This window comes from Xenopus tropicalis, chromosome 9 (assembly GCF_000004195.4).
Source record: "Xenopus tropicalis strain Nigerian chromosome 9, UCB_Xtro_10.0, whole genome shotgun sequence".
NCBI classification, from domain to species: domain Eukaryota; kingdom Metazoa; phylum Chordata; class Amphibia; order Anura; family Pipidae; genus Xenopus; species Xenopus tropicalis.
The window spans coordinates 32,671,885-32,686,447 of record NC_030685.2 but is presented as its reverse complement, the minus strand read 5'-3'; the positions used below and the strand labels follow the sequence as shown (position 1 = coordinate 32,686,447).

Sequence of the window (14,563 nt, the reverse complement as noted above, 5' to 3'; positions counted from 1 at the left end):
CCCAAATCCAAAATGACTCATGTTGCAATAAAGATTTTTTCTTGTCATAACCAGGTCTGCTCTCAGTTCTTTCAAGTATTTGCCAATGCAGTTAGCCACACAAGCACCATCTTCTTTGCTAAAAGCAAATAGTGCCATTATGTCTTTTGGATCCTCCCTCCCTGCCATAAGGATGTTTAATGGTGTATCCCCTGCCCCGCCCAATGATGGCTCTGTTTGCACAAAGTCTTTTCGTGTACTATTGAAGCAGTATAGTAGTAGCCAAGACTCCAGGTCCCACATTATCTTGCATTGTGAGAGGTGGAGTCTTTGTGAGCTGATAGAGGGCTGACTACCACTACACTGTTCCAGTCAAAATTCACCAGTGAGAATCCTGCTTACCAGCACTCTGGGTCATTTTGGATTCATGATATTACACAGTACTGGTAAAGGCACATGGGGTGTTTTCTCACCCACACTAAATCTCCTCCAGCTTGGACATTTAAACATCCGAAAATACTCTTGTATTGAAGTAAATCTGAATCTATGCTAAATAGACTAAAGCTGGCCATACACGTGGCGATCTGACGATGTTTCGTGCGACCATCGGTCGCACGAAACATCGTCAGATCCGCCACACACAGTCAGGGCTGAAACAGCAGATAAGGAGGTAGAAACAATAGGATTTCTACCTCCTTCTGCCGATTCAGCCCTGACGGCAGATTTTGGTCAGGCGCCTTCTATGGCGCCCGATCAAAATTTTCTAACCTGGCCGATCGGCGAGTCGTCCGATATCAGCAGCTTCCTGCGATATCGGTCGACATGCCATACACGCACCGAATATCGTACGAAATGAGGTTTCGTACGATAGTATCGGTGCGTGTATGGCCAGCTTAAGGCCGCCATAGATGGAATGTGGAGTAGATTCCCTACACTTTAAGGTTGGATAAATGAACTGAATGAGTGAGGGTGGCTCTTGGTGGAATTACTCATGTCAGTATAGCAATCCAAAGGTTCAATGCAATAAGCACAGCACTGTCCAGACATTTGCTGTTTAAGGGCATGGCCCCTCACCTGTAAAAGTATTTGAAGAGGGTGGTTATTTTTTAATGATATTATGTGGGTTTGGTTTTAATGGTTGAATTAAATTAATGGTTTAATGGATACTTATATGACCTAATAATGAGAGTTATGTCCTGAACTGGACCACTAATTGGAGGCAATTGAACTGTGGAATGGTATGGATTACTTAGTGCATTGCTATTTATTTTTAGGGGCTTTGCAGTCTGAATCTTCCCCAGAAAATGATTTGAATCTTTTGAAACTGCCTTCTTCTGCATTTTTGCATGATGTAGGGAGGCAGCCTCCCTCCTTCAATGGTCAGCGGATTTAGCTGTGTAAACATGTCCCCAAGAATACACAGACAGCCCTCACTGCATATTCTATTCTAGTGCTATGCAACACCACTGCTTATCTTGGCCACTGCCATCACTCACATAGTAATGTTAAAAAAACATAAGGTGACCATAAGTAGTGGTGAAAAGTCCAGATAACAAAGAGGGATATTTTTAGCAGTTTATTCACACAATACATGGTATTACAAGGTTACCAACACAATGGTAAAAATCCCAATATGACCATAGGCTTTCATTAATGTGCAAACCAGTAGCTTGGTAACCATTAGAACTGTGCTTCATGAATATCTCCCCACAAGCCTTTCTTCTTATTGATAACATAAAGTGCCTCTGCTCCAAATAGATTATCAGCAACAACAGAGCTTTTAACATACCTAGATAGTGAGCTGTCATGTAGCCTTACAATTTAGTGCTGTATACACAGACGCCCCCCACACACAAGCTATAAAGTAGTTAAATAGAATATATAGCCATACAAACTGCTGGGCAATTTCAGCTGTTTACAGAACTCAGTGGGGCTTGTTTTCAAACAGGCTATAGTATGCTATGTGCCCATTTGGCATAATGTGTCCCCACATGCTATAGTGTTATGACTTCTAAAGTTTATCCAGTCTGAGCAGCAGAAATATGTGGGGTAGATGGCCATGCTGCCCTTCTGGCTTGTATATTATGGGCTAGATCATACCTGTTTTAGAGCATTAAGCAGATTTGTAACTGGGTAGAGCTACAACCTGTATATTCTTTTCATTAAACTGAATAAACCATTTCTCTTCTGTAGGGAATGGGGAAAGTAAGGAGTTCTATAGCAGTTTAAAATAAACAAAAAAAGACCCCTATGAATTTATGGAGGATTTGAACCTATAAATAAATAAAATGGATACAACTGCCATGTAATATTACATAATGATGTAAAATAATCCCTTTTACACCTGCCATCCAACTGATGTCTTTCTGTAGACAGATAAGTCATATTGTCATAGGTTACTGCACTGGTGCAAATTTGTCCAATTTCATTTGTTTCAAATGGGTCTGCCCTGGCTCTTGCTATGATAATCATGTTGTACCTTGATAGTAAGAGATTGAGAGCAGCTGGGGAAGGTATCTACCTTCTGATTTCATAGCAGCTGGCAATGTTTTCGACATCCAATAGTCAAGGGACATTGCAGTAATGTCTGCATTTATAAGCAACCTGAAGTGCTGGATCATTCATTCCCTTGTGCCGCTTGCCACCCATTAGTTTCGGAACCTGTCTGATTAATGTTGCAGTTATAATCACTATTTAATCTCCAAGAAGTGCCGACTTCCAATTCTAAACCATCTTTGATTGTACTAATAATTCAAAATTAAGTAAAAGAAGACTTTTAAAAAGTCAGTGCTTCTCAAAAATGATTTGCGGGTAATAGCTTGGGTAAAGCAAAAGAGCTGTTATATATGTCCTCTTAGAGCACTTGGCTTGTAAGTCTTGGGGGGCATATAGCACAAAAGGGCAGTTTAAATGACCATAGAATTATTCCATCCAGTTTAACAGAGCAATTCTGAGAATAAATTAGTTTTAAACATACATACCAGGACATGAAAATGATCTCTAGGGGCACATTGTCACTGGGTCATTACCCCACAAATGCATATAGAGGCATAATATGCCTTACTCTACATATATCACATCTTTAGGTGTGATGATTATAGCAATGAAACTGTGTTATAAGCATGCCTTTACAGTAACTAAAGGTGGCCATACTCAGGCAGATTTAAGGTGCTGATTCAGCCTGTTGGTCAGGCAGGTTTGATTTTCCCATTTTTTCCCATGTGTGTAAAGCACCAAGAAAATCATCATGTTATCTAAAAATGCAATGCTACTTTGCTGCAATAAAACACAATTCTAATTACACATGAGTACAAATAAGCAGTATATAATGGAATCAATTAGCTGGGATTTAGTTGTGCAGAAATCTGCAAAAAAATGCTTGTGTGTAAGAGCCTAATAGTGTTGCTGACCTGACCCTGCAAAGCCAAAGAAAACAAGAACATGCGACTGAATTATAACCATCTAAATATAGAAGGAATGTGCTTAAAAATGCTGTGTTTTTGGCTAATGTATTAAAAAATTTTCCAAATAACCCCACTAGTCCCTCCCATCTGTTCCGCTTTCTGTTCCTTTCCCAGGCTGTGCAGGGTAATTGGCTGCACTCAGCACACTGTACTATAGAATAGTAACCAATCAGTAGCTAGGTAGCCCTAACAGGGAAATAAAGCCTTGCTTTAGTGAATGCAGGGTTGTGATTGGCTAACACCTTTCTACTGTGGCAGGGACTGTTAAAACACACCCACCCCTCATTTGAATCACTGACCAGTCCAGTGCAGTTCTATGAGGAGCCTCAGGACTAAAGATTTTCAGGGACTAAAATTCAAAACCAGAGATTGTCCCTGCAAATTAGAGATGGTTGGCAACCAGATCATTATTTGTTGGCGCACTCAATCACATAAGTATGTACATGCACACATTACTGTATGTTACTTTGCATGCAAAGCTACACATACTAAGGGCCAACTTACAAAGCAAATGCAAGGTGTAAAAAGCACACAAAACCCACCATGGAGGGCTACGTGGCACCATGACATTTATCTTACTCCCCTAGACTATAAAATACAACATTCAATTTGAACAGATACCCACACTGTCTATGGCATGCTTTAGGGGTGAGTAGGTGGCAGTAGAGTGTATTTGTATGATTCCTATCTTATCGGTTTAATGGAACTGTTGGGTGACTTGATGTATACAGTACTCTCACTTCACAGAGTAGGGTTGTATTTATTTATATATATATATATATACATATTTCAATGTGTAAGAAAGAATATGTCATGACTCCTGTTATTGCAGATGCTCTATTTATACTTAATGGTGCTTTTGCTACAAGAGAAGAACCATCATGTTTCTGTACAGAATATCTAAACAAGTAATGTACTTCACTCCTTGCCCCGCTCATGCATATTAATAAGAAAAACAATGTAAATGTATATTCATTCCTGTGATTTTTTTTAGTACCATCTTAATAAATCCCTGCTGGATCTTCCATATATTTGATATTAACCACTAATCCTGTTGAGGGCAGCAAAGTTCTTATTGTTCAGAATTTCTCAGCTTTAATGCTTGGAAATGATAGAGACCCTGTCAGAAAAAAACCTTGTTTCATTTTTTTCCATTAATTTGTATTTGTATTCAGTCACTAACCTTTGTATTATGTTGTGATGCCAGTGCGTGCAAAAGGGCAATGTATTGTTAACACACAATTTTCTGCTTTTCAAGAATACAAATATGTGGAATTCACTTTAAACTAAAAAGAACATAGTTGTAAATATTTCTAGATGTAAGCTGTGCTTGGGGAGTGCCAATTTGTAAGGCACGCCCCAGGAAATATAATCGCTTCCTGTGTACCCTGGAGCACTGCTCCCCTTTACTGAAAAATGCACTGATCTGGGGGCACCATGCCAACATGTTTGATGAAGTTGCCAGTGATTACTTTCAACAATCCAGGGGCATGTGCAGTACAGTGAGGCCAGACATTGCACTATACTGCACATTAATCAGTCCTGCACATTAATAGGGGTTTCATGGGAGCCAAAGTAGAGAACAGACTGAGTAAACAGATCAAACATGGTGGCACAGCACTAAAACCCCTGGCTATGGCCCCTGGCTAGAGCACTTGGCCCAGCGTCCAAAGTTAGTGTCAAAAATAAAACCTCCTTATAAGTATGGTATACACTATATGGCCAAGTGCGGATACCTGCCCCAGGGCCACCATTATACACTTTGGGGCCCTGTGCAATTTATTTAGATGCCCGGTTATTTTGCATTGGGCCCATTCCACAGCTGAAAGGTACATGTAGAAGATGCTTATATAATTTAATAAATGAATTCCAATATAAACAGTTGTGATACTCTGTAATAAATAGTTCATATAAATAGATGCATTAAATAAATTGCTAATTCCAGGTCTGTGGAATTTACATTAAGTTTTTTAATTCTTTGGTGTTCAGTGGAGTTTGCCATTGCTTAATATGTTACGCAAGCTTCAATGTGAGCTAAGTTTCCAGGCAAGTCAGGGCAGTTCTTGCAGAAGTTTAACTTTATACGTAACATGTAATTTGCTTAACTTTTGTAATGCCCTCTTTGTATGGAGATTTCACCAGGCCGGAACAACAGTCTTTACCTTTCCCCTGATGCTGGCCCTGCAATCTCCTGTTCAGCATCTCATCCACTAGATACTGGAACATTATTGGTGGGATTTGCATCCATTCATAAGTTAGAGCTGGGCCTTAATGATGGGTGATCAGGCTTTGCTTGCAGTGGTGTTTCAATTCATCCCACAGGTGCTAAGTTGGGTTGAGACCAGGGCTCTGTGCATGGACCTCATTTTGTGCAAAGGGTTATTCTCTTGCTGAAAAAAGGGGCCTTCCCCAAACTGCTCCCACAAGTAGGAAGCCGAGAAATGTCATTATATGTAGTGTATGTAGTTGCACCTATGTCTGCAATGATGGTTGTGGCTTACATAGAAAAAATGTTACACCAGCACACCCTTACCTCCTCCAACAGGTTAACTACTTGGTGCACGGCCCAGAGAGTCAGCACTCTCAGCAAAGTCCAGTAGAAATTATTTCAGCCGGCACAACAAGTAAAGTGCAAGCGGGGCAAGACCCCTGCGTGTTTATTCAAAATGCAACGTTTCGGGGTCGTACCCCTTCGTCATGGCTTACATAACCATTTCCAATAATTAGAAGGGGTGACAACATACTTTTGGCCATATAGTGTAATCTTGCTTGAAAAAAATAATCATCTAAAATGTACTTACAGGTGAGGACTGTATTAGGGAAATACAAGTTGCAGCAAAATTCCAAAGCTGCTAAAATGAATCACAATGAAATGTCCCCAAGTTCTAGAAGGGATAGGGTTAAGTTAAAATATGTAAACATCTCTTCAAGGAAATGCTAAGATATCTGTTAACAAGACCAATAAAATGTTCTTTAAAATTGTCTGACATTGAAAAATGCATAAAACATTATACTAAAGAAAAAAAATTAAAAAAGAATAAATCCAATTAAATGATCATACCCAAAATGTTATTATGAGAGTTTACAAAACTCTCATTCCCAGCAACCTCTGACAGCCCACAGCTGAGAATTGGAGCTCAACAACAGCTGGAGAAGGGTAAATGGGGGATTTTAGCTTTTCGGAAAGGCAGTTGATATATAATACTGTCAGCTTTTAGACTGAATAAATTGTTATGTCCTTAAGATGTACTTTAATTGCTCACAAAATGAATGGTTACATCAGGCCCAGTTTTGGACACTGATTACTCATCTGACATATGGTAATGGGTTGCTTTTTCTGATGTGGAATTCTGTGCATAAGCCCACATGTGTCTTTGGAAAATGTCAGGTTTTTGGCATTTGAAAGTACTTCCCACTCAGCATCTGAGATCGGAGCTCGGCAGTGCCCTAATGTGTCCAAGGTTTGTAATTAGGTAATAGGTAATTGGTGCATTTAGATGCAATGGAATTTATTATCCAATCAAGATGCCTGGAGCCTGAGATTATCCAGATAAGGGATCATTGTGTTATTGGGAGTACCAAGCTTTACAGCTAATGAAACCTATAAAGATCACAAAATACAATAGGTTTAATTAATGTCAAGTACTAGGTGCTTTTTTTACTATCATAGACAACAAGCAAACGTTCATATATTTAGAATTGCTTATATGTAATTGGTTGTTCTGACACAATGTAAATGCACATTTGTATTAATTTGGAAAATATTGGAAATATTGGGCCAGATTTAGTTTCATGAGAAGAACTTATTCCATGGCTTATTACATTGGAGCTCCATTGTCAATGGGGAAATCTTGAACTGAATCCAGTGATTTAGCCTTTTCTTCTCCTTGGATGGATGGACTTTTTGGTTCTTTTCAGCCCTTTCACCCTAATGTACATAAAAAAAAGAAATGAAAGAAGTATAAAAAAAAAGGAGGTTGTGCCAAAATAAGTAATCGACTGTGCCATCTAATATGCCAAGTATGACTCCTCTCTTCTTCTCTCCTAGTTTATGGTCACAACATGAAGACAAGCAATGACTTCATTGGAAGGATAGTGATTGGTCAATATGCCTCGGGTTCCCCAGAATCCAACCACTGGCGCCGAATGCTGAACTCCAATCGGACTGCTGTAGAGCAGTGGCACAGCCTGAGATCCCGGGCTGAATGTGACAGAGTGTCTCCAGCTTCTCTGGAGGTGACGTGAACCACTGGGAGTGAGGCAGAAGTTCACTACAATGGAATCACTATGGGTTTTGAAGCAACTTTTTTAGCTGCTTGTTACTGAAAGGCAGCATTAGCCTATGTGCCTCAGTAGAAACCAATCATGCAAACCATGTGTTTCACGTCCATTTTACCACCACCTATTTGTCAGTGTTCAGCAACAATCTGGTTATTGTTCATTTATCATGGGCTGGAAAATCTCTTCAGATATTCTCTCCATCTGTCACATGAAATAGACATGGTTTCCATTGAATGTGTGACTGATTCAGTTTTGCCTCTAGCAGTTTACCCTGACTGCATAAGGTTGGCATATAACACGCTGCCACATTTCACAAAACATTACATGCTCCAGTACGAAGAGGATGTTGGTACTTGTGTTCTAGTTAGTGACTGTACCTAAAAGACATAAATTTTAAAAAAAATCGTGGCATGTATGAAATGCAGTTTTGTCCTTGTACAAGTTAAGCACAGTACCTATAAATGTATGTGTGTGCGAGTGTGTTAGTGTACATATCTATATTTATATATCTGTTTCTACCAAGATAAAAATCCATATTTACAGATACCAGTAGGGAGACATATAGAAATATATTCATCTATACAAATAAATCGGATAACTGTATGCTATTATAATGAAGAGTATATGTACGTAAGATCAGACGCAGGCCACTGCAGAGAGATCCATCTCTTTCGAATGGTGGGTTATTTAAAGCCTTCGATAGCATGAAAGTGCTGTGCTACGGGGTCTGGCAGTTATGTACATTGTAAGTGCTCCAAGCTCTAAACTACAAAATACTGTATATTTCATTACAAATGTGTAGTCTAAAAATGTATATTTATGAAAAATAAATATATATTTATTTGTGCCATCAACTTGCTGTATAATGAGTTTAATTGTGTTGGGTTGAAAACCCCAACATACTATTCTTTGGCTTATTCTTCTGCTTCTTTGCGCCCCCCATTTCCTAAACGCTACTCCTCCTACAGTTTTAGGGGTACAACACCCAAACTCTCCTCACTTCTTCACCCTATAGCGGAGCAGGTTGCTTGTGCTTTTCTAAGCTATCCCGCCCCCCGTCTTTTTGTGGCGCTGCTCCGAACACCCCAATTTTACCATTGACTTTGACAGGGAAGATTTTCAAACTGCTGCCAATCTTACAGCTTTGAAGCTACACTCCCCAAACTTGAATCACATAATCATGGGGCCAGCCTGAATGTAAATATGATAATTGTTGGATGCCCAAAAGTGGGTGGAGCCACCAACAGGCAATGAGATTTCACCTATTGATTTTTATTGATTTGAAGTCAGAGTTTCCAAACATTGATTTTTTTTTTTTTTTTTTTTTTTTTTAAATGCAAAGTGGGAGGGGCGAACAACAGCCAATCAAATTTCACCCATTGACTTTTATGGGAAAATAGCGGTAACTGCTAGCTTGTGGGCGCATCAGCTTTTACCTATTGAGTTGGAGGAAATCCAACCTGCTGCCATTCTCACCAGGGTCCCCAAACTTTTCATAGTTGGTCTGTAGGTAGTTTGGGGACTGCAGGTTTAGTTTTGAAAAAGTGGGCGGAGCCACCAACCTCCCATCAGATGTCACTCGTTGACTTTCAGTGGGGAAATTTAAATTGCTGCCATTCAGACACTATTAAAACCAGGGTCCCCTAACTTTGCACAGTGGTTTTAACTATATAACTGTGGTCCAAGGCTAGAAAAAGTGGGCGGAGCCAACAACAGATCAGATTTCATTCAGTTTCTTGTTTTTCAACCTTACATGAAGTTTGTTCTCAAACTTCCCTTTCTAGTTCCACTTGTTATTGCCATGACATTACTAAAGCTAATGATGTGGTAGATCATTTATAAAGTTATCATTGCTGGCTGAAAGTTTATACTGAAAATCCACTCTGTTTTACAACTGGTGGGGGTGGAGTATGCTGGTTAGAAGCTGTTTTATTAGGCTATGACATAAGTGCAAACATTCCCCAAAATGATTCTTTTGCACCCATTTGCTCAACAAACTTAATTCCAATTGAAAGAAAATTTTCCAATGAAAATATTCCATTCCTGTTAGCAATCACTATATTCACATACAGGCATCACTATGCAATATTTGCTTGGCATCGTTACACTTTAATTAGAAGGGTGGATATAGTTCTATATATATTGCATGTATGAAACCAACAAACCATTAGGGCCAAGTGTAGCAGCAGGCTGGATTCTCATTGGAGGATTCTCTTGCATCACCTTGGTTGCAAGCCCTTTTTTTACAGGTTGCATTGGCAGGCAGTGGGTGCTAGGCTGTATATTTGGGATATTTGGGACTACAGCCCCACCTAATATATGGAGTTGTAGTCCAGCAATATTTGGGTGGAACAACACTACTGTACAAGTTTTTAGTCCCCTGTTAATTCTATTAATATTATCACTTGCCTATTGAATCCATGGGACTTGGTAGCCCATTTGAATCAAGTCAATAAACAATAAAATGGGCACTCAAGGGCTATAGATTTAGCTTGGGCTATAAGTTCAGTTATCCATGCAGTTAGGGCAAGGAAGCGTCCACAGTCAATTTGAACAATTATCAGATGATATAAAGCAGATATCTGCATGTGAACAGTAAGCAGGATAACATCAACAATGCTGGGTGCAGCCTCCTCTAAGCAGTTGATCAGACTGTGGAAATCTACAATTGTACATAACACTGTTACCTATTGTTGTTTCCACTGTTACCAATTGCTCTTTGTAAGTCATTAGTGCTAGGATAATTTGTGAAGAGCGGGTTGGTGTATATTGAGCCCAAATACTTACAACCATTCATACTAGTATTTTATGGGTTTCTAACACTGTTAACCATTAAGTAACATCTGCATCAACCACAAGCGGTTTAATATTATGGTGCTAAGGCCAAATATGAAATTGTCAAATTGCAGTGATCCTTGCACTGATCAGGCCTATCAGGATGATTTGGCTCAATTGGCAGATGGGAAGTTAATTACAGCCTGTGCATTGCCAGCTCAGCGGATGACCCATTGGCCCTGTTACGCCATTACAGGCCTGTTTTTGGTTTTGGTCAATCCATACATAAGATTGATCTGTCAAATCAAAGACGCACACCCAGTCTGCCTGAAAAATAGATGCATTTTGCAGTAATTACTTAATGAAGATTTTTTTTGCATTCTTAATAACCTTTAGGGTCCTCTTGAAGTGCTTCTCTGATATGTATAGTATAAGTCAGAGAAACCAATCATCTGGTACTAGGAATAGGCGATAAGTGCACAATGGTGTGGAGTCAAGCAAAACTCTCTTCTATAAGGTCATTTTTATCTCAAGTGTTCAGCCAACCTCCAATATTGTTTTTTATCCCCTCTCCTCTATTATTTATCTCCTATCTCACAAAAAAGAAAAATTCTTCTTGAAAGAATAAAAATAAAATAGTTCCAGTGTAAGAAGGGATCTTATTTAATAAGAAACAATTCAGCAAAAAGGGGAATGGGGGACAGATAAGGCCAAGAAATACAGGGTGGATAGGCACTGTACAACTATTATTCCTTGCTCCCTTTTATAACTGATTACATGTTCCCCTACCAAGACTCATCCTCCCTCAGAAGAAAGAGAGCAGGCACTAAAGCAATAATCTTTTCATCATTGTGGGTGAATTCTGCAGAAATAAAAATACATTGTTTCAATTGGTCTTTTGGGAGCTCATTCAGAAAGCTTTGTGGCTTTACTACACTCTATTGCCCTTTCACTGAAATATGTAGATAGATACAGTAAAATCCCCATTTATGTTTTTGGAGGGGCCAGAAAGAAATAGTGGAAAATCAGGGGAATGGGTTAAAGCAACTTAAAGTTCAAAATTCAGAAGAAATAAGGGCAGGAATCAGTTTAAATTTACTGTGTCAAAGGAAAAGGTTAATCCCTAGTAAACGCTGAACTTTTACTCACCTGAGCATGTAGTACCCCTACTCCAGAACTTTTCCCTGGAATGAGGCGTGTAAGGGGGAAAGCCACTAAACAAGTCATTGCAGAAAGGATTAACTATGAAAAGCTCTGATTTCCCTCAGACATATTAGGGGTCATTTATTACTCATGGGTCAGGGTGCAAAGTGCAAAAAACAGACGCAAGGTACCATGTTATATGTTCTATCTCAGCATCGGTTGTACCTGCCACAAGCCCAGTGTAGACCCAGTCTGTGAGGATGAGTGCAGCAGGTTGAATGATCACTTTGACAGATAGCTTACTCAATGAATAAAGACTCCAGAGGTGTTTTTCCAATGCTTCTTTATGCTTCAAGGTAGCAAGGGTATAAACATAGAGACTTTTCCATAGGTAAATTTCTAATGAAGTTACACAGCTTACACAGCGCAGTCTCTTCATAACACTAAACCAAAAGGGGAGTTACAGCAAGAAAATGGAGGGAGGGAGCAACTATCTAGCAAGAAACAGCAGGGGTGAATGGATGATACAAAATATCATTATAACATAACTTGTAATAACATGAGCCTGCATGAATACATAGCTGCCTGTGTTCAGAGGAGTGGGCAAGGGGAAGTAGGTAGGCATTCCCATGTGTGCACCTGTGGGCACAGGGTATAAAAAAACCTGTACTTACCTGTCGGCCACACTCTTCACCTTTGCACTGGATTTTTACACGTCTCTTTTTTACAAATTCTGTCTATTATTTGAAGACACATTCAGTTCAGCAATAAATAAGGTGAGGGAAGAGAGGAGAAAGATTACTTTGTGAGTGAGCCTGTAGCTATGAATTACTGGCCATCACTTTAACAGACTGCAGCCCTATTATGTTTACCAGAATATTTATAAGGACTGGGCTGACTTTTAGCTACAATTGAACCCAGATTTTACATTTCCCAGTGGGCAGCATTAAAATGGCATAAATTCCGAGAAAACATAAAATTCGGGGGGTGGGGGGATTTTATGTATGGAGTCACATTATTCAAAATCTTCCAAAAACAAAATTAATTTTGTGTAACTATTTGTAAAACAGAAAAAGATACCATTAAGGCTAAACAACTGAAGAGTCTATCTCATGTCATATTTCTTGCATAGCTATTCATTTCTCTCCAACTGGTTATTTTTTTTCCTGGAATTCAATGTATCCATGACGATTTTTGTAAATCACTTATTCTCTTGGAATATTTGTGCTGCAATATCCTTTTTTCCCTGACCCAATAACCTTTCATAGGATGGATGTTCCTTTTTTAAACTAATAACACACACGTTAAGAACCATGAACACCGCTGAATATGGTTCTTTAATAAATGAAAAGTGGGACTTGAATGTGTTACATACTGACAATATCAGATGATTAGAGAGAGAAAAAAAATAAATATGAAATTATTTACGGTTGTATGTAACTTGTGTAACAAGAGGAAACATGAATAAATGAGGAATATAAGGCAGACTGAAAGAATATATTCACATATGTTATCAGTATGTTGTTGAATATACTCACATATGTGGTTCCTGGTTTCTTTAAGCAGTTACATCCCATAGTAAGGTCTCAACTTACATTATTGATGTCTCTCTTCTAACTATGGGGTGTAGATTCATTACCACAGAGAGATAAAGAGAGTTCTTTTATATGAGAAATATTTTCATTCTATAGTCTTGTGTAGAGCCATGAATGGCATTTGATTTCTGTTTATCTTCCTGTGTAGAAATTAAATCCAGCTTATCTGCTATCTGCTTTATAAGTATGACCCCAGAGGTGTAACTATACAACAGGGCCCAGGTCTGCTTCCATTATATGGGGGCCCACGAAGGGAGGTCATGCAACTTGTGACACACGCTAAATCATGGGGGACCACATTTTTGTTTTCAGTCATGGGTGACCTAAGATGGGGAGCGTGGGGAGCCCAACAAAGTTACACCACTGATCTACCCTATAGCCAGATTTTAAGGTGAATGACTGCCCCAAGCAGCCTATTTATATAAACTGTAACAAAGCTCACAAGGGGTCATTTAGTTACCCCACCGCAGTAGCATGTCTGCATATTTTCTGTAGTCAGTTGCACAATAAATACCATTTATTATAGGTACTTGCGCCAACATGTGCTCTTTCCACTTGCTTATTTTTGACACATTGGCCTCAATTTTGTCAGCCACACTTCCCTCCAGTGACCACAACAGCACTGGAATTCTGGGAAGAAAATGCTGAGTTCTCCTACAGAACAGATATCTTTTGTTCATGAACACCAAATTCTTAAATTCTAATGTAGTGGCTATTGTGTCACTTGCTTCTTAATGACTATATAACACTACAGCTAACATTACCCTGTGCAATGCCAAGGCTGGAGTGGTATAGGAGTCACTGCCATGCCTTAAGTGAAAACACGTCCTCGGGAAGTGATAAATTATATTTCAACATCTACCAGTATGATAGAAACTTTTAAGTTTGGCAAATACCAGAAGATCACTGCCTGCCTGAAGGCATAATGCTGACAGTGAGGTTTGTTGTAGCAGGCCCCTAGATCCATTGAAAGCAAACCTTAAGGCTACAGTGTATAGTGATGTTCTTGACAATTCCATGGAACCTACTACTTTGCAATAGTTTGGGCAACTCTTTTTCCTGTTTAAGCACAATTATTCTCCCATGCTCAAAGTGAGGTCCATACAGAATTGGTTTGTTGGATGGATGGAAGTGAAGGAACTTGACCTTAGCCCAACTGGACACTTGTAGGAAGAACTGGAACCCTAGTTGTGAATCAGGTCTGATCCCTAACATCAGCACCCACAAAGCTCTTGTGGCTGTATGGAAGCAAATCCCACCAACAATGTTCCAACATCTAGGGAAAACCCTAAAAGAGTTGCGGCTGCTAGGGCATCAATGGTAGGC

The 14,563-nt window shown here is 39.3% G+C and overlaps 1 protein-coding gene across 2 annotated transcripts in view; it reads left to right on the top strand.

Moving 5' to 3' along the window:
- syt17 (synaptotagmin 17) overlaps positions 1–8,578 on the top strand; it is a 54,080-nt gene extending 45,502 nt beyond the window's left edge. For both annotated transcript variants that reach the window (NM_001103008.1, XM_031892464.1), the window contains 1 exon segment: positions 7,492–8,578. In NM_001103008.1, the coding sequence (NP_001096478.1) occupies positions 7,492–7,688 (197 nt within the window). In that variant the 3' untranslated portion in view covers positions 7,689–8,578.
- The last annotated feature ends 5,985 nt before the right edge of the window (positions 8,579–14,563 follow it).